At 41.7% G+C, this 27,604-nt stretch overlaps 1 protein-coding gene across 4 annotated transcripts in view; it reads left to right on the top strand.

The window, feature by feature from the left end:
• Window positions 1-27,604, top strand: part of THRAP3 (thyroid hormone receptor associated protein 3) — a 40,968-nt gene that overhangs the window by 2,167 nt on the left and 11,197 nt on the right. For 2 of the 4 annotated variants that reach the window (XM_082229502.1, XM_082229499.1), the window contains exons 2-7: window positions 8,730-8,823; window positions 13,302-13,373; window positions 17,514-17,675; window positions 19,955-20,842; window positions 24,370-25,122; window positions 27,432-27,604. In XM_082229502.1, the coding sequence (XP_082085628.1) occupies window positions 17,539-17,675; window positions 19,955-20,842; window positions 24,370-25,122; window positions 27,432-27,604 (1,951 nt within the window). In that variant the 5' untranslated portion in view covers window positions 8,730-8,823; window positions 13,302-13,373; window positions 17,514-17,538. Of the gene's footprint in view, window positions 1-8,729; window positions 8,824-13,301; window positions 13,374-17,513; window positions 17,676-18,762; window positions 18,902-19,954; window positions 20,843-24,369; window positions 25,123-27,431 lie in introns of those variants that run through there. The other 2 variants (XM_082229500.1, XM_082229501.1) reach the window with 2 other exon arrangements.

Genomic DNA, 27,604 nt, shown 5'->3' with positions numbered 1-27,604 from the left:
CTCAGGACATGTCAACCCGCCTATAATTGTTGACATTTTCTAGATGCATGCTAGGTTTCTTTATGACCAGTATTATAACTTCTGAAGTGGAAGTTAGAAACACCCTGCCTCCCCTGTCATCTAAGACTTAAGACTGATTCCAAGGAGTCCTCACACTCCACCCTTGGAGATGGATTAATGCCATGGAATGCCTAAAGTTTAACTTGAGCAGATACGTAACATTTCCAGAAATTTTGAAACCATGGAGAGGGAGACAGGTTTTTTTGGGGGTGATTGTTGGGGGGGGGGAAACAACTTTTCTGGGGGAAATGCAATTTTTTGTTTTGTTTCCAGTGCTCCATATTGAAAATCACTATTGAAAACCAATATTATAACTACTCCATATTGAAAACCAATATTATAGTAAAACAAATTATTATTCAGAAAATAACAGTTAAGCAGACATAAAGCATTCATTTCCATTAAAAGAGCTGAGAAAAGGGGAGGGGGAACAAAACTCATTAAATTACATGCAGTGTTCATTGTCCCATGTTCTAAATTATTGCTATCAGTTCCTCTTTCTTTATCTCAAAAGTTTATTTCTAATGTATGTTTAAATGTAGTAGTTGAAATGAGATATTTAAATAAGAAAAAAAGAATACAATGACGTGAATAATTATATTCAAACAAATTCGGTTATCTGATAGTCAGAGATTTAATCTTAAATCCCTTGTGATGGTCAGATCTTGTTTATAGAGATGTGAAGGCCCAGAAAATTAAATGTTTTCTTTTAGAATGATGAACAAAATGTTTTAAGACACAGTGTTCATAAATTTAGTCTCCCAAAATGATTTCTAAAGCTCTGTTAACAGAAAGACTGTTATGTAAGGCTTTGTACAGTATCAAATCATTACAGTTCCTATACACTGAGGACAAGCAGGTCCTGAGCTGTACATAGAGTACAATTCTAAAAAGCAAGAGTAAGATACATTTTTGCCTCTTGGGAGGCACTGTCATTGTTAAAAGAGAATAAAGGATTCAGTTCATTCTTTGCTTGTAGCTTTCTTGTTGGATCTGTTTCTGTCCTCTTGACTAAGCCTCAAAGGACTGCGAGCAGGAAAAAGTACAGAGCAACATAATTTTGTTGCCATCCAATTCAGACTACTGCAAATCAATTGGATCAAAGATTCAAAGGGATAAATGTAAGTGATAGTACTGCTTCTGCATTTGACTAGATTACAAAACAAGCAGCATTCTTAGGGTTTGATATTTGAAAGGTACCTTCAAAGGTTACAGAGAGCAGAATTATATTTATGTATTTGGCCAAGTAATGCAGTCTGGGATTCTGCACATCCCTCCTGCAGCACGGTGACCAGATCTTTCCAGTTTGTTTCAATCTGGGCATACCTTCAGTTTTAAGAGGCCCATGATAAATACAGTAGGTACAAAGGTGACTCTCCGAGGATACTATGCAGCTGAGTTTTGAAAGATTATGATCCTTATCTTCAAGTGTGAATTATTAAAACTTTTATTAAACTGACATCATATATTAAATTCAGAACAAAGAAGCAGACCAGTTTTAATTTAATAAGAAATGCAATTCTCAGCCAATTTTTTACTTATGCAAGGGACACTTAAAAAAATATTACCTGTTATCACCAGCATGTGATTTAAGTCACCATCATCACAGTTTGTATTGGCCCATTACACAAAAACTATTTTAGTACTAGTTCTGGCTCATTTAACAAGATAGTGTAGTATAACAATTGCTGTGATTAAAGGTAGCAGCATCAGTGAATTACTGGAAATTGTTCCTCAAAAGGTCTGCCACATTTTTCTTCTTAATTTTTAAAAAATGTCTTCAAGACTGTCTAGACATCTTTTTTTAAAGGATTTGTAAAGCATTAACATGTGAGCTTGCAACAAATGTAGAATTCTAAATACATAGCATAGTAGTCTTTATATGCTGGAGTTGCAATTGTGTGTATTGGTCAGCTTGTCTTGGATCAGCTGCCATTACACCACAAACTTAATTCTTTTCTTGTGTAAAAATACATTAAAATTCTGATGTCCCATAGGCATTACTGGAACTGTTACAGAACTGCAAACCTAATCCAAAAAACTGTTATTTCTTAAGGTGGCTCATTGCCATTTTCAGAAGTAATTGTTTTTCATTGTGGTGGGAAGTAGAGAGAGACACAGTTCTGTTTGGCTGTGACAGAGAAAATGAGTGTGATGTAAGAGTTAACTGGCACCAGTGCAAAAAGCTGAGACCCCATTGCAGCCTAGGTCTCATATCATACTCAAAACAGTGTGCTTCTTCTGATTGGTTGAATGATTTACTATTTCAAGTTTTGGGTGTCTCTTTGCTATAAACACTCAGTTTCAAAATTCCTCCTTGGTGTGTCATATCTTGGGTACAAATTTTGTTTTCCAGTGATGGACTGAATTTACAGTTCTAATTCTTTCCTTCTTGCCAGCCTGTGTAATGTGTCCTTTAAGGAGTTTGAGAACAAATGCTCTTTCCTGCTGATTTGGCAAGGTCTCCTCCCCACATTTCAAAAGTGTCTGTTAAGTACACTTGGTTATCTGGATAATTCATAGTGAACGATATGTAGTAGTTATAATCAGGAGAAAGAAGAGTGTCTTCAGTCTTTTGTACTGTTGCTGTTCTTAATTATTTTGTGGAAGCAAAATAGAGATGAGAGTGTTCTGTTGCTCCCAAGCAGCTGAATACAGTGGAACCCCGGTTTTTGAATGTAATCCGTTCCAGAAGTCTGTTTGACTTCCGAAATGTTCGAAATCCAGGGTTTTACTTCCGGGTTTTTGGAGTTCAGCTTCCGAAATGTTCGGCAGCCGAGACTTTCAAAAACCAAGGTTTAACTGTACATAATCAGTGACCATCAGCATGTCATTCCATATGTTAATTATGTGCCAAGTAAAGTACTATCTTTTGTGTGTCCTGTATCTGACAGTGTATTCCATTAGATAACCCCGAGTTCTATATGAGAGGAAGAACAACCTACCTTCCCTTCCACACTATGCATATTTGTAAAGGTAAAGGGACCCATGACCATTAGGTCCAGTCATGGCCGACTCTGGGGTTGCAGTGCTCATCTCGCTTTATTGGCCGAGGGAGCCGGCGTACAGCTTCCAGGTCATGTGGCCAGCATGACTAAGCCGCTTCTGGCAAACCAGAGCAGTGCATGGAAATGGCGTTTACCTTCCCGCCAGAGCAGTGCCTATTTATTTACTTGCACTTTGACGTGCTTTCGAACTGCTAGGTTGGCAGGAGCAGGGACCGAGCAACGGGAGCTCACCCCATTGCGGGGATTTGAACCATCGACCTTCTGATCGGCAAGTCCTAGGCTCTGTGGTTTAGACCACAGCGCCACCCGCGTCCCTAATGATATTGGTAGTTACATTTTAAATCACTTTTCTAGTGATTTTGTAACATCTTTCACAGTTTCTACATTCTGGGTTTATTGAGCTATACGTCATGACTCCAATATCTCCCAGTGTGGAGGAATCTTTTTGGAAATCTACTAAATCACAGTATCTTCAGCAAACTTGACCTCCTCACTTCTCAAGGCCTTGTAGATCCAGGGATTGAGAGGTAACTTCAGTTTTGCTTGTTTGCTTCTGTACACATATCTGACCTCAGGTTTGAGGGTTAGAAACCTTGGGTTGGTTCTAAACTGCATTTTGAGGAACACAGGGAAGTTACTGATCAGACATCCATTCACTTACCTTTTGTTCTTTCTCTGCTTTCTGTGATAGTAACTTCTGAAGTCCTTACTAAAGCACAAGTCCTATCTGAGCTGCATGGCCCTCTATCCTTTCTCTATCCTATTGTTTCTGGCAGTGGGCCGTGTTGCTAAGCCTGTGGTCCTCAAGTTTTTAAGAGATCTGGGATTGCTGTCTCTGTTTTGGGCTGATAGGTCTCATTTGAAAGTATTTTTAGGCACAGGTTTTCATGGCTACAAGTAATACAGGACTTCATTGCTTCTGTGGTCCTATCAGTGTGCATTGCCCATTGTACAGTATCCTGGGATAGGGCTTCTCAGTGGTGGCACCTTGACTCCCTGACCCTGATTTGCATTCAATACAGTGGTACCTCCGGTTGCAGACAGAATCCGTTCCAGAGCTCTGGTCGGATCCTGAGATTTCCGCAACCGGAGGGACCGCTTCTGCTCATGGCGCAGTAGAGCGCTTCTGCGCATGTGTGCGAGGCGAAACTAGGAAAAATACTTTCGGGTTTGCCGCGTACATATCCTGAAGGATATGTAACCAGAGGTGAACATAAGTAGAGGTACCACTGTATAGCATTAAGCAGATCGTTCTGTCAGCATAAGGATTTCTGCATGCACAGTGAACAGTCTTCTCCTCTCGTCCTCTTGTGCTCCCCTAAATCTGTTCTAAGGTTTCCCCATGCTCTTCAGAGAAGATTTGGAGGCACATGCAGGGTTCCTTAAGACAATTGTTCACCCAAGCTTTTGGGAGATCAGTGCCTGGTGCTAGACTACTTGATCTGATTTATCTGCTGCTTTATTATTAATGCATTTTAAACTCTTGCTTTTAATGTATATTGCTGTTTTGTTGTTGGTCTTTAAATAGAATAAATAATAATAATTAGATACTCAGAAATGTGGATTATATAAATACAGGTGTTGTATGTTTGAGTTTAATTGCAATATTTTATTTTGCCAAGCAAAGTGTTCAAAATATTTGCAAGGGAGAAACAGTGACATAGGCAAAGTCAGCCACCTCATTAGTCCATACTTGGACCTATGCTTATTGTTTAATTAAAATGAACCAAAATGGGTTACTTCTAATCTAGTGTTTAAGAGCAGGCCTTAACAGTAAATCTGGTCTGAAAATTCTGAACTCTATCCCATAAAATGAAAGCAGATGAGAAGTTGGCAGCAAGTTATCTACTTGGCAAGATTAATCTCTCTTCACCAAATTGAGGTGGAAGGATTAAATCTATAGCAAGATTCTAAGTACAGTGGTGCCTCGCAAGACGAAATTAATTCATTCCGTGAGTTTTTTCGTCTAGCGAATTTTTCGTCTTGCGAAGCACGGTGTCGGGAAAGTTTTGGAAAAGCTTCAAAAATCACCAAAGTCTTCAAAAACCTCAAAAAAGGCTACCACACCGCGTTCTATGAGTTGCTCCTCGAAGTCAAGTCACAACTGTATTAACGGTGTTAAGAAAAAGGAAACAAACTTGCAAGACGTTTTCGTCTTGCAAAGCAAGCCCATAGGGAAATTCGTCTTGCGAAGCAGCTCAAAAAACACAAAACCCTTTCATCTAGCGAAATCAGAAAAGCAATAGATATGGTCACTTGGCAGGCTGGGAGTCTGGCAGTGCATCAAGCAGATGAGGATCAAAGGGTTAGCAGTAGGAGGTAGATTCAGGCAGAAGGCTGAGTTCCAAGACAGCAATAGGTTGAAGGGGCAGGTGTAGTGTCAAAAGCAGGTTGTGGTAGCAATCCAATCTTAACACTCAAAGGCTACCTAAGAACTAAGAATGCTGGTCACACAGTAAGGTGCTGGACACCCTGGTTTGAAACCCTTGACATCTTACACCTATCCTTAAAGCATGACGTGATTCTGGACTCCTTTGGAAGTAAGGGCAAGATATAAATTTATATAAATTTAGATGATGTATATCTGAGGGTATGTCCTGCTCTCCTTATAAGATTAGAACCTCAAAAGAGCAGTGTGTGTGCTTGTCTCTCCTGGAGAAAAAATTGCCCTTAGGCTAAAATGAAAGATGTGTGTCTGTTATATAATCCAAATAAGAGATTTGATAGTTTAATTTGTTCATGCGCATAACAACTTCACATGCTTCAGTTCATACATTCAGATGAAAAAGATATTGCAGTATTGTGGCTTCTAGAAGTACTAAGTTCTCACTGTGCTGCTTTTTTCTTTTCTGGGGAGGTGTTTCCCTCTGTGTGCGTGTAGTACTTCTGCATAGTGTTCAAAACTCCCATTGTGCTAGGCACATTTTGTGACAAGGAATTTCATTAGCGTGAGCAGTTTCTGAGCTCTGAGTGTAGCACTGTGCCTAAGAGTTCAGATTAAAACTGCAGAGTTTTAGAAAGGAGGACCTTTTTCTGCCTCCCTACTTCCAGCTACTCTCTGAAGACTGGAGAAGAGACTCCCTTAAGAATATTACGGGGTGGGCAGAGGAAGGACCAGACCATGTGAAAAATGAACATAATACTTTAGCTGCAGTTCATTCATTTTTAGCTTTGTATTGTTATAAAAAAGCACACCTAGACATTCCATTGTTGCGCCCATAACCTAGGTTTAAGGTGCCATTTAGCTCCTAGCTTTCATATCTCAGTTTCTAGCACTGCTTCTGCGTAACTTGGGTTTAACTCTAGCACACTGCCCCCTCTTGCTTGTTTCTTGCTGGTTCTGTTTTGGCTCCAGTCTTAACAGCATGGCGGTACTGATTTCAGTATTAGAGAGGATAATGTGATTGCTTGGCTAATAAGAGCAATGGTCCACAATTGTTAGTTTGGCAACTGCTGTTGGTATGGCTCCAGCAATGACTACGTGTCCCTGCAGACACGACAGAGTCCCTTTCCCTAAGTTGCTGGTGCATCAGAGCGTACGTGGAGTGGGTCTTTTTCTCTTTTAAAGAAAACAAACTTTTATTGAAGAAATAAAATTTCTTCTATAGATATATTTTTGTACATTTTAATGATAGATGTCTTTCTAACACCATACCCATCAGTTTTCAACTAGATGCTTATGCTCCTCAGTAGTATACCGTAATTAAAAACCACTGGTTATGCATGCCATGATACAGTGGTACCTCCGGTTGTAAATGGGATTCGTTCCGGAGGTCCGGCCGCACCCGGAGGAATTGGCAAGCGGAGGACAGCTTCTGCACATGCGCGTGGCGCGGTTTAGTGCTTCTGCACATGCGTGAGCAGCGAAACCTGGAAAAATACTTCCGGGTTTGCCGCTTTCGCAACCCGAAGTTTACGTTACCCGAGGGTAACGCAAGCTGAGGGGCCACTGTATTTATTTAAATTTTGTTTCGTAATTGTTCATTAATTATCTTGAAATCTTATATTTTATTATATAACCCTTTTTGATGTTGTGAACTACTGTGAGCAGAGTTTACCATGAAAAAGCAGCATACAAATAAACTCAATGATTATATATAGCTGCCCAGTGACTGAAATTATGATATTAATGATTTCTATTTGGTCCCTTGTAAACATCTGCAAGGACACTAAAAAAGAGTGGTTTCACAAAGCAGAAGAAATTGCTCTGGCCCATAAATTGAAAATTATAATACAGCAGAGTTGTTATTTGAATATATGTGTGCTGAGTCACATACAAAATTGACCGAATCCACATGTTCCGCCTTTTCTTATCCTTAATAAAAGAGGCTTGTTCTGAATAGGAATTTAGAATTCATTGAGAAATACAACAGACTCATCTGGCGCTTTTCTTGGAAAAAGAATGGAAGAAGCTTAAATGGAAGGATTTTTTAAAGGATGGGAAATGCAACAAGAAATTGGATTGTAAGATACCGAACTAGGTGCAAATGAATACATAATATGAAAATAATTATGGATGCATCAGAGTGAAGAGATTCTTGTGTGCACAAAGATGAAAACATTCACAGTATTGTTTAACATGGAGGAATGTTTGTTGAAGTTATTGGAGGCAAAGCTGATATGTTTGACTAGAGAAAAAAAGCATGGTTGATATTTATTAATAATAGAAAACCCCTTTTGGACTTTTTGTGTGGAAAGGAAAATGAATGAATTTGAGACATTTGTGTCTAAAAATTGGGGAAATATTGCTTAGCAGAAAGTAGAACAGTTGGATGTCATCCTAGAGTGAATATTTTGAATAATTTCTTTTATGTAAATGAGGCCAGAAAAGCAGAAGTCCATTTTATTTATTTAGTTTTCCTTTTTCTTCTGTTCTTTACTTCTTTTTAACGTCTTTTTTCTCTCTTCCCCCATTTGTTTTCCCTGGTGTCCTCTGCTCTAGGTCATTATGGGGGCCTAGGATTGCACAAATATGAAGGTGATAGGTGAGAGACTGGGAGAAGAAAGGAAAGCTTTCGGGTGAGAGCTGGGAGGGTCCACCACTTTCTGCATCAGACAAAGGTTAAGAGCTTCCTTTGAGAGAGAACTCTAGGTTTTCTTTCCTTTTCCTTTTTCCTTTTCATTTAAATTAGTCCCCCCCCCCTCTTATTGTATCATGAAAATGCTTTAATAAAATATTATGTAAAAGAGAGAGAGAGAAATACAGCAGACTCCTATCTGGTTAGGACAGACTTCAAAGGCAATAGGCCTCTCCTGGGGAGAGGCCATAGTATACAGTGGTACCTCTGGATGCGAACGGGATCTGTTCTGGAGCCGTCTGCGGGTCGCGATTCGCCGTATCTGTGCATGCGTGTGATGTCATTTTGAGCATCTGCGCATGCACGAGTGGCGATACCCAGAAGTAACGGAACACGGTTTTCGCAGAGCGCAATCCGAAAACGCTCAACCCGAAGCTACTTTAACCCGAGGTATGACTGTATAGCCCAAAGCTAGTGGCTAAGGGTTAATCGCTGCTTAATTATGGCAAGGTGTGAAGATAATAAATGGTCTGTTTTTAGGTGCAATACAATTAAAACATCCTTTGAGATTGCATACTGTGCCCTCAGTGCTTTGAGATTGAGATGGAACAGGTGGTGACTTCTTGTTTTTAAAAAATTGCAGGTGGATTGATAGGACTGACTACATTGAGGAGTGCTCACTTTACTGCCACACCTGCTGGTGAGGGACTTCTGGGCTTTGTTGTGTTGAACAAAAGGTATGTTTTCCTCTCCAGCTTAAAAAATAGCATAAAAATTGAAGCCTTACTTGCCTTTGGTTTGCAGTCGTGGCAGTAGGAAAGCAAAGCAAGCAACCTCCAATTGCAGAGTCCCAGGTTTCCCTCCCCAAACACTTCAGAAGTGTAAAATACAAAGCAGCATATCCTTTTATATCTGTGTTATTGATAACTTTACACTACAGCATGCAAGTGATTTGATTTGCGGACAAAAAGAGCCTGGTGTAAAATCTTTCTATGCACAGAGCAACTTTCTGCGGGAAAGTGGAACTTGTGGACTGCACCTGTTTAACAGTGGAAAATGAGTGGCTCAGGGATTAAGATGATTTGAGGGTCACAGTATGTGCAAAAACTGCTTTTGTTTCCAACACCTGATATTTCTTATGGCTTATTTTGAATCATGGAACATAGTTAAAACAGGGAATCATATTTTTCTAATCAGTATATAATTTTTCAATATGTACCGTATTTTTCGTCCTATAGGGCGCACTGGCTCATAGGACGCACCTCGTTTTTTGGGGGGAAAATGAATAAAAAAAATATTTTCCCCCCCCTCCGCCCTGGCTGCCACCCCAAGCCTTGCGCTCACCTGCCCGAAGCACGGGGTACCCTCCGGAGGGCTCCCCGTGCTTCGGGCGACAGGCTGCCGCCCCAAGCCTCCCGTACCTGGCGGGACCTCCTGCCGGGCGCGCAAGGCTTGCAGACACTCGCCCAAAGCACGGGGAGCCCTTCGGGCGACACGCTGCTGCCCCAAGCCTCGCGCACCGGGCGGGACCTCCTGCCGGGTGCGCAAGGCTGGCGGACACTCGCGGGGGCTGCAGGCTGCTGCCCGCAAGCCTTGTGAGCCTGTGGGAACTCCCACCGGGCTTGCAAGGCTTGCGGATAGCTTCCTGAAGCCTGGAGAGCGAAAGGGGTCGGTGCGCACCGATGCCTCTCGCTCTCCAGGCTTCAGCGAAAGCCTGCATTCGCCCCATAGGATGCACACACATTTCCCCTTCATTTTTGGAGGGGGAAAAGTGCGTCCTATGGGGCGAAAAATACGGTATGTTTTAATTTAATCAGTGCCTTTTGTCTGGGAGTACGCAGGGGTACACACACCCCTAAACATTTTGTGAATTGTAACAGGAGAAGAAACTAAAGTTTTTAACATCTTTCGTTTCTTTAGCACAGTGAATCGTCAGTTCCGTTGCTACTCCCGATGGCGGCTTCATTTCCTGTCATGGTGTTTCCTAAGTCTCAGACGGAATGAGAGTACAGTCATACCTCGGGTTACAGACGCTTCAGGTTGCGTTTTCTCGGGTTACGGACATGCCGAAACCCAGAAGTACCGGAACAGGTTACTTCTGGGTTTCGGCGGTAGCGCATGCGCAGAAGCGCCGAATCGCAACCCATGCATGTGCAGACGCGGCTCTGCAGGTTGCGAATGTGCCTCCTGCATGGATCACGTTCACAACCCGAGCGTCCACTGTACTCCTAAATTTTGTTTTAGAAAAAAAGCATTGCATTTAATTATACCTTGCTGAGGTCTTCAACTGACTGCCATTTTTGGAGTTGAGATAGTGTTCTCATGGTACATCTAGAGAGATGACCCTGCACTTGGCTTGCCCATGTACATCATCTACAGCTACAGGCAATGACCAATTTGCATGGGGGTAACGTTCCAGGAACCCCCCCCCCAATACATACATTGGCAGGGCCTGTATAAGCCTGTTCTGCCCCGTTCTACTCCTTTTGTGATGATTTCAGGTCACTTCCAGGTCAGCATGATGAACGAATGTGCAGTCACACACATATTGGACGTGCCTAAAACAGTTGCTGCCTGCATTTGGTTTGCCAGTACCTTTCCGCCAAGCACCTGCTCTTTGTGTATGCCACGCTATGGTTTTCCTCTTGTGAATTGATTGCAGGCAGCGGGGGTTGCCTAGCAGGCAAGGCAGTTCTGGTCCTTTCTAACTGGGGCACACTTTTTCCAATCTGCTTTGTTCTGATTTCATTGTGCTCCCAAGCAGAAGTTAAGCCTCTCTAGCAAACAAAACAAAACTCTGTCTATTGGTAGTTTATGAAGGTATGGTAGTTAGCTCTTTGTTTCATAATAAAAATAAAGTTGTTGGATCGTAAGTATTATTAAGTTTCATCCATGAAAGGTGTCTTGCATTCACATTTTCTTCCCAACTCCAGAAAACAAGTGTAACAGTCTGCAGCACAGATTTTTTAAGCATTTGAGACCATTATAGTTTTGCACCCTTCATTTTTAAGACCAGTTCTTCTCTGCAGAAATTCTGTTCTTCAGCTCCCATTCTTGGTTAATCATTAGCATTTAAGAGCAATTTCAGCCAAGCTAAAGCAACAGCAATTGAAAAAATTCAGCATTTGATAAACTTACTTCTGTTATCAGCATAACAGCAAACACCAAGATTAGTTAACTTCAGGAAGTGCATGGACAGAATGTTTCCTATTCCCATCTCTTCTCTGCAGTGGACCTACCCCCCAAAATGCCTTGTTGTGGGGGGGCCCTCTTGAACAGTGTAGGATGGGTTGGGGGGATTTGTCTAAGGATTCAAACCAATGAGTTTTGTGTCAACTTAAAGACTGGTTCATGAAATTGTGGTTGCCTTCTAAGGTGACAAGGCTCTTTATTGTTTTTGCTGCAACAAACTAGCACAGCTTACCCCCCTGGAAATTTCTGCTGACAGATTTATGTGGCAGTTATTTGTCTTGGCATATATGATTGTTGAGCACAGCAATTCTAGACAGAGACTCCAGCTTCTGCGATCAATGTGTGGGTAGCAGGAAGAGGAACGAGAGCAGTGGCTCATTCGAAGGCATGGGTGGGAAATCTTTCTGGCCCAGCAGGTCATAATCCCTTCCCACCCCCACAGGCCAACTTTGATAGGTAGATTGTCCTGCTAACCTCTCAAAAGTCCCTTGCATAACACTGGTTGTCAGGCGCTTGGGAACCAAAGTTCAAGGGGCTTTGCCAGCCCTTTGCTTGGCAAAGCCTGGAGCACAAAGCTGTTTTCTGCAGACACCAGCTGCATAGTTGAGTTCCACATGGGGATCTCACTCATGCGCCCAATCCTGCCATGTCTCTTCCTGCTACACACCTGACCACACAAATGATGTCAGGTGTGGGGCAGGTGGACACTGTTTGCAGTTCAAATTGGGACTCTTGCTAAGCCTGGATTGGCCCATGGGCCAGAGGTTCCTTACCCCATGCTAGGGTTTGGTGGACCTTATGCAGGATATGGGTACAGATGGTACCTATTCACATATTTGTTTTATACTTTCTGTCTACCTTTCTCTTTTTTAGCTTAAATGCCTCTCAAAACATTATTTATTTACTTTTAATTACCGTATTTTTTGCTCTATAAGACTCACTTCTTCCCTCCTAAAAAGTAAGGGGAAATGTGTGTGCATCTTATGGAGCGAATGCAGGCTGCGCAGCTATCCCAGAAGCCAGAATAGCAAGAGAGATCGCTGCTTTCGCTGTGCAGCGATCCCTCTTGTTGTTCCGGCTTCTGAGATTCAGAATATTTTTTTCTTCTTGTTTTCCTCCTCCAAAAACTAGGTGCGTCTCATGGTCTGGTGCTTCTTATAGAGCGAAAAATACGGTACATATGGTATGCAACAATTACACAAGATGAAAATAAAAATAAAACACAACAACAGCAAACACTCAGAGAACTTCTCCAAGCACACTAACAAAGTTATGTCAGAGTGTATATTCCAAAACCATTACAATTTTAACAGACACAAAATGATGCATAGCAACATATTGCTTGGATGGTTGACCACAAAGAAATAAATATTTTGATTGACAGGAGTTCATATGAAGGTGGGAGGAAAGAACAAATAATAATAATTTAAATAGTAGTACCTTATGTCTCATTATTTGTATAAGCTATAAAGCCACCCCAGACAGCATAAAAATTTTCGTGTTACTTTTTGAAAATCTTTTTAAAGCCGTGAGGACATAGCAGGAACATGATAACCTATTTCTAGTGCTTGCTTGTGAAGCTGACAATGCAAGCTGACTTTTCCCCTGCCCTTCATCCAGAAGGGCTCTCCAGCAGCTTGCAGTTTAATAAAAACATTCACAGTCTTTGCCCTCAGGTTTGTTTGTCAGTCAGAAAGCCATATATATGATGATACTAGGAGACCGACCAGTAGACAACTAACTGAATGTTTTCACAATCATAGTCTCTGTAAATTTTGCTGGTTGTCTCTCCTTGCAGGGACTGGAGAAGTGTGAGATTACTACTGAGGTGTGTTCAAGTTTGGTAGGCTTATACATGGACACAGTTACTTGAGAAAACAAAGTGGTTTGTGCTAGAGTAACAGATTCGAGGAAGGCTTAATTAGAGTAGCGCTGCCTTTACACCTTTCTTCAAGGTAGAATGGTTATTGTGGATGTTCTCATGTGAGCAGTTGCAATATTAACAATTACTTTTATTTTGCAGAATTTTTTTATTTCAAGTGGAAGGAGACAGTGCCAGGCAACCATCAAGTTGTGACAAAGTAGTCTAAGTAAGGTAGGTTGCCCACAGGGCTTGAGCGTGTATGTTGCATAACCTTTATGCAAATTTATTTAAAATATTTATAGACCACTTTCTGACCAGGCAGGGTAGAACACAGTTTTTAAAAACATGCCAAAAAAAGCCAGTGGATTGTATCCTGCATTAGTCATACCCCAAGTTGGACCTGATTTAGTCATGCCCATTAATTTCAGTGATCCAAGTAGTGTTGGGTACAACTTCTATCTTAAATACCGTGTAACACTAATTCTTGTTATGGACTCAGTCCATGGCAAATCAGCAAATGGGTTTCATCATAGGACTGAATCCTTAGAAGTTTTTAAGTAGAGGCTGAATGGCCAGCTGTCAGGGCTTCCGTTGTAGTGGATATCTTGCATCAGCAGGGCATCGGACTACAGTGGTGCCCCGCAAGACGAACGCCTCGCGAGACGAAAAACTCGCAAAACGAAAGGTTTTTTCGTTTTCGAGTTGCCTCGCAAGACGAATTTCCCTATGGGCTTGCTTCGCAAAACGAAGCTTGCCCCGCAAGCTCCGGGGACAGCGGGTCTTCCCCGCTGTCCCTGGACCTCTTTTGAAGCAAGGGGCGGTGGGGAGAAGCGATCTCGCCGCAGCCCCTTGCTTCAAAAGAGGTCCGGGGACAGCGGGGAAGAAGCGATCTTCTCCCTGCAGCCCCAGGTCCGGGGACAGCGGGAAGCGCAGCGCTTCTTCCCCACTGTCCCCGGACCTCTTTTGAAGCAAGGGGCGGCGGGGAGAAGCGATCTTCTCCCCGCAGCCCCAGGTCCGGGGACAGCGGGAAGCGCTTCCCGCTGTCCCCGGACCTCTTTTGAAGCAAGGGGCTGCGGGGAGAAGCTATCTTCTCCCCGCAGCCCCTTGCTTCAAAAGAGGGGACAGAGCGGCGCTTCCCCTCTGTCCCCGGACGGTCTCCATAGGAACGCATTGATTGATTTTCAATGCATTCCTATGGGAAACCGTGCTTCGCAAGACAAAAAACTCGCAAGAAGAAAAAACTTGCGGAACGAATTAATTTCGTCTTGCGAGGCACCACTGTAAACCATTTTATGTTCTTCCAATTCTGATTCTTTGACTGCTTTGTTTATTTTTTACATTGTGTGAGTTCATTATACGTGCTCAACTATATTTAGGGCCTTGTTTTTTTAAAGTTCCTATTACTGCTGGTAGAGTCACACCCCTCTGAAAATTGTTTTAAAGGTCTTATTTCCATAAAAAGTGCTCATTCTTTTTTGGCAAAGAATGAGATGTACATTACATTTAAGAGATTCTTCATGTTTATTTTACTGTTTTGTACAATTCTGAAAACATTTCTAGAAAAATATATTTTTTAAAAGTAGAGAGCTGTGGGTCAGAATTTGTAGAAATGCAGCGGTTAATTGACAGCCAAATGTTTAGAAAAACTCCATATGTTTAGGAATTTCCATGCTCATGATTTCCTATATAATCTTAATAAATTGGGTATTATGCTGTGTTCTGTTGCTCTTTGTTGTGCCTGCATTATTGAATTCTCCTTGCGGGGAGGGGGGGGCGATAGCAATGAGGGCTGTCATTATGTGTGTTTGTACAGGCATACCTCGCTTTATTGCGCTTAGCAGATATTGCTCCTTAGGAGGATGCGGGTGCAACTACAAGCAGCCTGGCCATTTCCAGGGGAAGGAAGCCTCCTGCTGCCACTGTCCCTCTTCTGACCACGAGAGTGGAGCTGGCTAGGGCTGGAACCAGGTTTTTCCCCTTCCACCCCTGCAGCCTGGGGGGCCTGGCTTAATAGACTACAGTTTAGTGTAAACCAGTGGTGGCCAAACTCAGCCCTCCAGGTGTTTTTGGAATTACAACTCCCATCATCCCTAGCTAACAGGACCAGTGGTCAGGGATGATGGGAAATGTAGTCCCAAAACAGTTGGAGGGCCGAGTTTGGCCACCACTGGTGTAAACATAACTTTTATATGCACTTGAAAACAAAAAAAATTGGTGTGACTTGCTTTATTGCAATATTCACTTTATTGTGGTGGTCTGGAACGAAACCTGCAATATCTCCAAGGTATACCTGGACTTTAAAATTTTACCACTACACCCCTGTTTTTATTGGGGGGGCATGTGGCCCTTCAGATGTTGCGGGACTGCAGTCATTTACCAATGATGCCTGGGACTGTTGTGAGTTGAAGTCCAATAACATCTGGAAGGCTGCAAATGTTCCCTTTTCCTGATTTATATGTACAAATCTAAATAGCATCATGCATGAGAGGTATGCATCTGTAAAAGTTGTAGATTTTTCTGGCACATTTCAAGGAAGAACTAAACTGTGTGTGTGTGTGTGTATATATATATATATATATATATATATATATATATATATATATATATGAATGAATGAGAGAATGAATGAACAGGCTCCAAAGAGCACATATTTCAGTGGCGTGTGTGTGTGTGCGCACACACACGCTCGCTCACGCATGCCACTGAAATATGTGCTCTTTGGAGCCTGTTCTGATTGTCATCTCTTTTTTTAACTCTTCCGACATTTATATCCTGTTGGGTACATGTCAGCAGAGGCTGAAATCTTTAAAATCTAATCTAGGGCTTCTTGAATGCTCAGAACACAGCTGACTCTGAAATAGGAGCGCTTCTGCTGGAGTGGGAGGAGGGTGAAGTGTTAACCCTTGAGACCACACTGTCTGGAACTCAATTGTGTTGTTGCTTCACTCTATTTAATTGCTTGGAATGTGTATAGGAGAGTGTGTGGCAGAAACAACAACTGAATTTTCCTTAGTTTATAAGAAGCAAAAGTATTCCCAGTTAAGGGGTGACTGATGAATGAAGTCAAAACCTACTTTGCTGAACAGAACTTGAGCTTCAGTTTGCTCTTTGTACAGTGAAAGTGATGGGCCAGGCCAGGTGTTAGCTTATGGAGTTAGGTCTACTAAACAGTCCTGGCAGAAGTAGAGGGAGGATTTCTGGTCCTCACTCAGGATTACTTGAGGTATGCCACTTTACCCGTTACATTTCAAAAATGGCTTGGGAATGAAAGGGAGCACTCACTCTTTTTATTGCTACCCTGAATTAGAACTGTGCTGGGTTGAGGGTGAAACGAGTCTTGTACCAAGAGCTGTTTTGTGGATTATGTTAAAGTTGCCAATTTTGAAAGCAAAAATTCCAAATATGATTTATGGAAAACGTTTGCAGAAATAAACAAATTCGTAGTAAGTTGCTTTTTATAGGGTTTCTGCAAGTGTTTTATGTTTGTAGTACTTTATAAAACCAATTAAAAAGATAATGCTTTTTTCTATTTTGAATTAGGATATTTTGAGTGGCATTGAATAAATTTGCTTCTCATTTGTATTGGTATTTGATGTTTTCTCTTTAAAATTGTGTGTTTTTCTGTCACGTGCTGGGTTTTTCCCTGGGTGTAAAACTGGACACACACAAAATCGTCATTGAGAAACCACCTAATCATTCTCTGCTTTGTTACAACTGCGTCATGCTGATGGTTGATTTACCCCTGCTTTTTTCTATAATCGTGGGATTTCCGTTTGAGATAATTTTGCTACATTTCTTCCTGTTAAAATTATTAATTGATTATTCAAAGCTGTTGAGTGCTATAGAGAAACTTCTTTTCCATCACCAACATTTGAACCCTTGAAATATTTGGAAGGGTTCCGGATTTATTTTGGCTGCAACAAGAGTCCCTAGTGGCTGCTTGATTGTAACAAGTGTATAACTTGGTTTACCAGCGGCAGGGCTTTTCAAAGAGTCGGCACCTCATCCATGGGAGATAGTATGTAAGTGTTCTTTTGTCTTAAGTGCGTTAGTTGGTGACTGTTAGGACTCCATTCTCACCACATAAAGGAATAGTTACAGGAACCTGGACATGTATAGGCTTTGTGATTAGTAGACTTAAATCAAAAGCAGGATTGGAATTGTTGTTGAATAAAAGGGTGTCTAAACTAGTCCAGAGACTTCTCAAGTTTTCTGGTGTTCTTTTTAGAGCTAACTTGCAAAGGCTGTTGGATATATGTTATTTGCTTTGCAAAGAGAATTTTGCGATTCTTGGACATCTTCAAACAACCAAGGAAAGAATCTGGAAATTGATTCATTTGTTGTTTTTATTTTTTCCCTCTATGTTGTCAGAATTAAGTGAAAGGAGTGAGAAAAAATGTCAAAAACAAATAAATCCAAATCGGGGTCCCGTTCCTCTCGTTCAAGATCTGGTTCTCGATCCCGGTCCCGGTCTTTCTCAAAATCTCGGTCCCGATCCCGGTCTGTTTCTCGATCAAGAAAACGCAGGCTCAGGTAAGTGCCATTGCTTGCTTCTGATGGTGGTGTGTTCTTTTCTTTTTACCTGAGGGGAGCCCTGCACAAATGGGAATTCTCCTGCGGAAAGCTTTTGCTAGATTCCAATTTATTCTACCATCTTAAGTTACTTCCTTTGTCTGCCAACCAGTTCTATTTTTATAACCTTACCATCCAAATAGCTCTTGCTCGGCCATGAAGTGGGTAGCTTTTTTAACCCAGTGTTCTCTGTGTTTTGGTTGTACTAGGCCCTTTTGAGTTGTTGTTTTTGAAGTTGGTTATTGTCAAATGTTCTGAGCAACTGGCCAGTTGCCTCTGGAATTATTCTGACTTTGAGAAATGCCTAAAATTGCAGAGGGAGCAGAACAGAGGGGGTGTATCTTTACCTGTTCTTCAGCAATCATAGTGAAGTCTGTGCCCAAGATTTTACATTTGGATTTCTATTCTAGCTCTTTAAATGTCCTTGTGATTAGATTTGTAATTTGTCTCTAATGAAAAGTTACTGATCTTAACTCACTGCTCAGGATATATATCTAAGAATGATGCAGCAGAGAGCTATATTGCAGAGAAAGATTGATGAAGATTTTCCCTATTGAAAGTCAGGAAAGGGTACTAATTCTGTGCTTTCCCAGTTGGTTATTTAAACCTGGACTGTTAACAAGAAGAACAACATTCTGAATAATTTCTGGGATCTGTTTATTGGCACATCCTGCAGAACCAAACCCCACTTGCCTGTTCATTGTGTTGCTTTACTTTTCAGAAGATTTTGAGTCTCTAGTTAGATTTTGTTTATATCAGCCATTTATTTTGTTACCTTTTAAAAATAATGGTAAAAGGCTTGCAGATTTTCTGTAACTGTTGGGACAGAAGCATAAGTGGCTGTTAATAATTAGTGTGTGTGGTTTCTGAGAAAGATACAGAAAGGGAACAGTAAAATGCAACAGGGGGTGGAGAAAAGGACAATGCCAGAAAGAGGAGAGGAGCCAGAGCACAAACGATCTCCTTACAGAGGGTAAAAGCATTAGGAAGGGCTTACCAGTAGGCTGGGAATGTCCGGCTTCATTGAGGGGAGCTCTGCCAATGGAGAATGAGCCCAGCATGCAAAATGTCGCTGGTTACAGACAGCTTTTGGAGAAACTTTGATTATGCATATGACTTGGCTGGAGAAGTAAAATGGAAGAGGCTGGGGAATGCAAATCTAGGAAAAGTATAGAAAACTCACTGAGGTAGGTTTCCTGCCTTACGTAGGCTTCATTTCTTAGGGATAATAGGCTTGCTGGTCAGAATCTTGTTGTGGTAGAGGGAAGCAGCTTGGGCAGCTGGTTGCGTTTGGTGTCTCGACTGCAGAGAATGTGGCTTGTATTACATTTGTGTCTTTCTCCAGGGAATTCCCCTTCTCTGCCTCAGCTCTAGTCATAATCTATTTAGTTCTTTGTAGGAGTCGTTCCACCCCAGTAGCTCTATTTTCTGTAGTGGCTTTGAACCCATGCAGTTACTCAGCTGCAAGCTTTGGGGAGAAATAACTTGCATGTTCTCCCCCCGCCCCCCAGCTGCACAACCTCAGCTGCATTTCATGTGCTGTGTCTTTTCAAATGATTTCTCATGAACAGCCTCCACAGATCTTTGAAGGGAAACTTTTCATTTTCCATGCCTCTTAAAATGGCAAAATGGATTTTGGAAGGATCAGGCAACAGGTCCCTCAGCTGTTAATTGATAACAAAATGCAGTAGCTGTCTAGGGACCGGCTCCTACGTGGGCTGTGGAACACCTCATAATTAGCTCATTTTCACTGTCTGCTCCAGGCTGTGTGCATGTCTATTCCTTCTTAACGTTGCTGAAACTGTTTGCGAATGAGACAGAATCCAAGGTAAGCTGCTCTGGGTTTTTTCTTTATAGTAAAAGAGGCTGGATTCACGGAAGAAACAAGACAGCAACTTCTCTTTGTGTAGAAATTGTACCAGACCATGCTTTTCCTGCAGACCATGGTCTGAGGATGGCCTTCTGAGGGAGAAAATGCTGCTTCCTCTGTGTCAGAAGTGGTTTTGTAGGAAAACGCTCATCCTAGCAATAGCAACTTTGTTCCATCTGCATTGCCCTGCATTGCTGAGGGTTGTTTTTAAGGAAGGAGTGCATACTTATCATTATGAGATAGAAGCTGGAGATGAGCTAAAGGAAAACCTATGCATCATTATGAAAACAGGTTAATGTCTTTGTATTGCAATCAGAATGCTGTAGTACTGTGTGTAGCAATTTCCAAATACATTTTTCTTTTTCCTCAGTTCTAGGTCCCGTTCGAGATCATACTCTCCATCTCATAACAGGGAGAGGAACCACCAGCGGGTCTACCAGAACCGGGATTTCCGAGGGCATAACAGAGGTTATCGGAGACCCTATTATTTCCGTGGAAGGAACAGAGGGTTCTACCCATGGGGTCAATATAACCGAGGTGGCTATGGAAATTACAGGTCCAACTGGCAAAACTACCGCCAAGCCTATAGCCCTCGTAGGGGACGCTCACGTTCTCGGTCACCCAAGAGGAGATCTCCATCCCCAAGATCTAGAAGCCATTCAAGAAATTCTGACAAGTCCTCATCTGATAGGTCAAGGAGGTCTTCATCATCTCGATCCTCCTCTAATCACAGCAGAGGCGAGTCCTCCAAACGTCGGTCATTGAAGGAGAAGAAGTCTTCTTCCAAGGATACCCGGGGGTCTCAGGGTGCTGGAGACAACCAAGGGGATGACACCAAGGAACAGCCCTTCTCAGGAGGAACTGCACAGGATGCCAAATCCTCAGAGGGATCGAAATCTTGGCAAGAAGTGGGTGCTTATGGCACAGGTTCAGCATCAAGGGCCTCTGCTGTGACAGAGTTGAGTCCAAAAGAGCGAAGCCCAGCACTAAAGAGCCCTCTCCAGTCAGTTGTCGTGAGGCGCCGTTCACCTAGGCCAAGCCCACTTCAGAAGCCCAGTCCTACATCTTCCAACCCTTCACAGCTGGGCTCGACTCTGCAGAGCAGCAGCTCCTTCCAGGCAGGCTCACATCCGTTTGAGCATAATTTAGCAGGCCTGAGCCCAACAAGGAAAAGTCCTGTGTGCAAAAGCCCCACAACAATCAGTTCCATTTATGGGACATCTCAGAAGGAGGAAATGGGGATAGCCTTCTCCAAAAGGCAAGTTGTCTTCATTCCTAAAATTGATTGTTTGATTGATGTTTTTCTGACTTTCAGCTGACTGTTAGATTGGCACAATTAGGCTAAGTAATGTAAAAAGTTTAGTCTCAGGTAGTCAGAAGTTGCAAAAATCTGTTGTGAAAATAATAAAAAGCAGACTTATGTAATAGTGGTAAAAGTATTGTTTTTATTAAGTATTGTATTAATTGCTGTGGTATGTGAGATACTATTATTAACACTATTTTTCAATCTCTGATTTTTTAATGGAGAATTACTCAAGGTGGCATACAAGATAAAAATAGTCATGTGGGGTTTTTGTACAATTTCTTAGAGCTTCAGAGAAGATTTAAGATGGCTATTTGATTTATAATGCACAAAACAAAACAAAACAAAAAGTAAACCATGCCATGCTAATGTATTTGCTACATACATATCTGAAGAGATCTTTTAGTAGCCAAAGGTAGTTGAACTGAAATATTTTATTGTGGGAGGAATTAAATAAATATACTTGGTGCATTTTAATGTTGTATTTGACCTAGTGCATAGCTTTACTTGGCAATTATTATTAATTGAATTTTTTAAAGATTAATTTTACCATACTTGAAGTGGTGTGTGTAAGAATATGCACTTCCAAGAGATAGTTAACTGAAAAGTGAATTACAACTTCGATTTTGAATTTTACTAGTAAGGTGTCCATTCCACAATTTGGCTTCTGTTTATTCATTGGGCTAAATTATACAACTTATTAAACCATAGTTTACTCTTACATGCATGAGCTGTTGTATGCCACACCCTCCCCTCTGAGGTGTGGGGAGAAGGTAATTGGAAGTATTCAGTTCCAGTTTTACTAACAAAAAATCCTGATTATGTCTAAACTCTGGTAGTTCTTGTTAGTCTAACTATGGTTAGATCTTAAGGCACAGTTTGGTCTTGGATTGCTTGAACCAATCTAAGTTCCTAGAGTTTGATATAATGGAGAGTTTTGATTAGTTTAAATCTGTAAGTGGAATCTTTCAACATGAAACATGAAATTGGTATACAAGTCTGTAGATTGTACAAATAACCTAAACCAAGGATTGGACAGCCTGTGGCCCTCCATGTGATGTTCAACTCCCATCAACCCCAGCTGTCATGGTGGGTGGTTAGGATTGATGGAAGTTGTAGTTCCACAGACTCTTCAAGACCTCAAGTTGTGCTGCCTTGTGGTTTAGCATTGCTTCCATACTGGCCCATTAAATTACTAGTTCATTTATGAAACAACAAATGTCTGAAAATGGGAAATTTTCTCTGGAAAAAATATGACATTGGGAAACTTTATATAATTCTTCACCCCAGTTCAGTGCAGCATGTATATATATATATATTTTAAATGTTTCAAACACAAAAATAAACCAGCAAAAGTAATGTCATGTTAAAAACCTTGGCAATCAAAGAAATTCAAAGTGCACAGTTGAGTAGCTTGGTAGACATTCCTGAAGAGGATAATTCATCATATAGATGTGTCACCGCCCTGAAAAGTGTTTGCCCCCTGGCAGATCTTGCATTCTGAACAGAAGGAACACAAGAGTTGCAGCCAGTACAAGAAAGAATTGACCTTTCCATTTTGCATGTAACTGGTTTCTAGTCTGCAAGTAGGAAGAAAGTAGGAATTATCTCCCCAAAAAGCATGCATACACCTCTAGGAATTTGTCTTACTTTTACTGTACTTGGTGTACAGCACTAGTGGTCACTTGTGTAAATAACTTACGGCTACTAACCATGGTAGCCAAAACTGCAGACTCTGTTTTGGATGACCAGAGGATAGGTGCTATTGGGGTTGGAACTCATTATCATGATGAAATTTCTGTTAAACAGTAGGAGTTAGACCTTCACTCTGCATGGCAGTTATTGTTTTCTAACAGAAATGAAACTGCTGCTTTAAAATTGCAGTAGTACCTATGGCATAGAGCTTGGTAGCTTTTGTAATGACAGTTGCCCCTTTATATACCAAATTCATTTTTATCTAAGATGCAGAATCAGATCTACCTCTGAGATTGTGTTAAGTATTATTACACAGCTGCCTAATATGCTCATTTTAAAAGGATGGTTGCCGCTTATTTCTCTCGGTGTACAGCAGGTGTAAAACCCTTGGATTTTTCCCAAGGGAGTCGCAAGCTGGTTTATGGTAAATAACCCAGCACAGTTACATACAAAAGCATTTTTAAAAAGCATTAATCAATAAATACCTTTTCAGTAAAAAAGAAAGTAAGTTATTTTTAAGTTCTCCCGGTGTGTTCGAGAGGCAGTTTGTAGAACTGAGATTTGTGCATAGGTTTTGCTGTTATGTAGAACAGGTGTTTCCTAAACCCTTTTTAGAAGGAGTGGGGGAGAAAATTGTCTCAAATTTCTTGGCACTGGCTTCAGATTTCCAGGAGTCAGCATTAGATGTGTAGGTGTCAAGTCTTGTAAAATATAGTACTTAAAAAACCCAAAAAGCAGATTACCAGGCACCACAAGTGTAAAAATTTAGGAGCAGAGGCCCCACTTTTGGAAATATATGAGAAGACTGTTAAAGAATAGGTACAATGTTTGTCATCCCCTGGAATCTGCTGGTGGACTCAGCTTCCAGCAGATACAGAAAACAGCTGTCATGGAGCCAATTTTTCCATCTAGTAAAACTTATCCAGCACAAAGATAGTTGTTAGTAAATGTGCTTTGGGCAGGAACATTACTTGAATCTTTGCAAATACATTCCCCCCAGGGAGTCACACGCACCAGTTAGTACAGGGAGCATTGTTTTGAGGCTTTTATTGTTTTTAGTTGTTTAGTTGATCTCAGCAGCTATACATCCATCTGTTTAAGAAGCGATTGTATTGTTCTCAGATGCTCCACAATGATTTTTCCATTCTCAATTTTGTTACCTCATCAACCAATGTATAGTTTTGAAATTCACCTCCAGTTGTAATTAGAAAATAGAAACTTGCCCATATAGTTTAGATATATGCCAATCATCATCCTGTCGGTTTTAGTTGGGGATTGACCATCTTTATAATATTGCTGAGTATTCGTGTTCCTCCCAACCAATTAAGCATTTTCCCCCCGTTAACCTTTTTGCTTTTATTTGTGTTTTGAATTGTCTATAGCTTCCATAGGAGACTTTCCTCCAAAAATTTGAAGTAGCTTTTGAGGCTTTTATTTCCACTGTGTATTACTTAAAAAGCACAGCAATCCAAGGTGAAAATGTTGATGGGTTAATTCTCCACAAACAGGTTTGTAAGTGAATGCACAGGTTGGGTAAGATCTTTTACGTATTTCCTGCCTTCTAGCTATGGCAAGTAGGTTCTTAAATACGATTTTATTGGTTTTACTAAGCTTTGTGTGTCAAGGTTCTGTGACCTGTAGTGAATAGGTGTACTAATTTTAAAGCATTAAGAGTTAGAAAAAAGCTAAATAAAGCTTTGTATCAGTAACACAGGGATCGTCTGCTTTATCAGAACTTTCTAAGAGCTCCTGAATTGACTGTCTCTCTCACTTTCTTTTTTAAATAGGTATTTGGAAGAGCAAAAAGCTGAGAATGGGAAAGACAAAGAGCAGAAACTGTCGAACATGGAAAAAGAAAAAATGAAAGAGAAGGGAATTTTCTCTGACCTGGGATTAGCAGATGGTAAAACAAAAACAGATCCGTATGCCTCCAAAGCTGATACAGAAAAGCTGTATCGTGGAAGTCAGTCCCCAAAGCGCTATAAGCTCCGAGATGATTTTGAAAAGAAAATAGCAGAGTTCCACAAGGAGAGCCACTATGGCAAAGAGGAGGCAGATGAGCCCGAGAAGAAGGTTAAAGGCAAAGGGCGAAAGGAATCCAATTTTGATGAGGATGAGGACGATGAGCCGAAGTTTCTGTCCAAGACGTTGTCTGCTTCCAATAAAAACCAGGAGGAAGATCGATCAGGCAAATGGGAAGGCCTAGTATTTTTGCCTGGAGCCAAAGAGAAGCAGAGGAAAGCTGAGGAGGTGGAGGAGGAGTCCTATGCTGAGCAGACCAAGAAGGAAGAGAGGCAGGTTGCCAAGAGAGCAGAAGCTGGGCACAGAGGCTTTGTTCCAGAGAAGAATTTCCGAGTTACCACTTACAAAGCCAGCCAGGAAAAGAATGCTACATCTCCTCCTCCACGGAAGACTTCAGAGGGCAGAGAGAAGCTGGGCACACGGGGAGAGGGCCTGGCCACTGGCAAGTCTTCCTTTTCCATCACTCGTGAGACCCAAGTCAACCTCCGAATGGATTCTTTTGATGAGGATCTTGCACGGTGAGAGGCACAGTGTGTCTGCCCCACAGTTGGAATAAAGGGTTAGGGGAAAGTTAAATGGGAATATTGCTCTGTACTGTGTACAGCAGTTCTCCAAAGAGAGTAAGCAAGCAGCCTAGTCTGCTCACTGGTTTTTATTATTTGGAACATATGGGTGGATAACAGAGCCCAGAGATTCTCTTTTTTAATGCCAATGTGTCAGAGTTTCTCACTTGCCATGGCTGCAAATGAGTGAGCATCATGCTGGTGTATGCTTCCCATTAGGTCCAAGCCGAAGAGCATGGTTTGCTCCTCCCTAGCAAGCCACAGTCAGTAAGCCAACAGCAAACGATGCCTTAAGGTTGGCAAGCAATCATGACTCCTTAGGGAACAACAAACCACAATCCTGGGGTCAGATGTAACAGGAAGCCAAAGCTTCATGGTTTGTTTCTCCTTCTCAAGCTAATAGAGAAGCAAAGCGGGAGGCATCTGGCAGCATGTACCAGCACACTGCTTATTCACAATAAACCACAATATGCCAGAAACACCAGTTTATCATTATGCAAATGCAGCTATTGCCTAATCCCCCCTTTTTTTTTGGCAGTGGAGTGACAGGGAGAACCAGAGCATATGTCTCTGTAAAGGACCAAAAAGAAGAGCAGATCACAAAAAGCTTGCAAAAATGGGGTGCTAGTCAAGGGGTGATATTCAGCTGCATTTTACTCAGAATAGACCCATTGAACATTAAGTTACGTCCATGCATTTCAGTGGGTCTGCTTTGAGTCAAACTTAGTTGAATACCACCCTAGCTTTCAGGTAGAACAAGCCATATAACTACTGTTACTACAAATTTTATTATTTGCACCCAGCCACTCTGCACCTCCCTTCTGTTCTGAGCCGGTGGGAGGGTGGATGTCCAGTCCTGACATCCATTGAAATGTGGCCATATTTAAAGACATGTGCTCAGTGCAGGAGAGGCTGAGCCTGTGAAACACAAACTTGAGCAAGAACAGCTAACAGTCTCTTGTGTATTGTGTTTTTTTCAAAGGATATTTGCTGAGAGCTTTCATGGGTACCACAGGAGGTATGGATTAGCACACTGGCACGTGTGGACACCATGTTACCAACCCTTGCCCTAATTAATAAATTAATAAAGTCCAAGGGTCACCTGGAGCAAGTGAGCCAATCTACAGCAGAAAACAGCCCACCACCTTCCCAAGCCCTAAATACACTTTTGAAGCTTGAGCAAAAGACATCCGAAAGGACACTTTGTTGAGCAAAAGACATCCGAAAGGACACTTTGTTGGGCACAACTTCATGGTGCACATAATCACTCCTGCTGATAGCCATGGTAGTCCCAATGCCTGTAGAGAAATAATGCAGGGATGGACAGAGGAACATATGTGAACCTGCAAATAAAACCTTGGAATAGAGAGTTGTATCCAACTTAGTTATACTCCCGAGTAGACCCATTTGAAATTAATAGCCCTAAATTATGTCTAGTGTTTTCAGTGCATCTGCTCTTGAGTAAAACATTGCTCCTAAATTGATCATGAAGTGCCTTCAGTGACAAGTCTTTGAATTGAACATGTTGCTCCCAGGCCAACTGTCTGTTCACCGGCCTCCCACAAATGAATTCACACAATCTTGTCCCCCATAATCCAGAGAGTTGGTGCGCTGCAAAAAAGGAAAAGGTGCTTGACAATCATTGAAGTGAAACACAGCTAATAAGCTTGCATAGCTAGACAATGGTGTATTTTATTCCTCATACTGTTGGCTGTTGCTATTGATTTACTTGACTTTTATACAAAGGCAAGTGTCTTGTGGCATTGTAGAGACTAACAGTTTTTTTGCTGATAGGAGCTTCTGTGGACTGAACTCTGTCCATCCAGACCAAGGTGTACATTATCTGCTTCACCTCAAGAGTTCCTTGGGCCACCACCCTCTCTCTTTCTTAGTTGCTCAGCTGTCACGATACAGTGGAACCTCAGTTGTTGAATGTAATCTGTTCTGGAAGACCATTTGACATCTGAAACGTTTGACAACCGAGGCACAATGGGCGGCCGGCAAAATCCATTGAAAAAATGGAGAAATGTGCCCCAGAAGCCGTTCAACCTCCGAGGCATGTTTGAAAACGGAAGCATTCTCTTCTGGGTTGTCGGCATTTGAAAGCCGAAACGTTCGACTTCCGAAGTGTTTGACAACCAAGGTTCCACTGTACCTTCTTGTTTTGTTCACTATGCCAGACAAACAAAACCACCTCTCTGGAAGTAGTTGCTTTTGGAGATCATAACAATTAATGAGCATATCTTTGTGTGTTTCCCCACCAGCCCAAGCGGAATTTTGGCACAGGAGCGCAAACTGTGTCGTGATCTGGTGCACAGCAACAAAAAGGAGCAGGAGTTTCGCTCCATTTTCCATCACATCCAGTCCGCCCAGTCTCAGCGGAGTCCCTCGGAGCTCTTTGCTCAGCATATTGTGACCATTGTTCACCATGTGAAAG

The sequence above is a fragment of the Podarcis vaucheri genome (assembly GCF_965113315.1).
Source record: "Podarcis vaucheri genome assembly, chromosome: 7".
Taxonomy (NCBI): domain Eukaryota; kingdom Metazoa; phylum Chordata; class Lepidosauria; order Squamata; family Lacertidae; genus Podarcis; species Podarcis vaucheri.
Note: the sequence above shows the minus strand (reverse complement) of the source record. Positions and strands in the feature narration are given on the sequence as shown.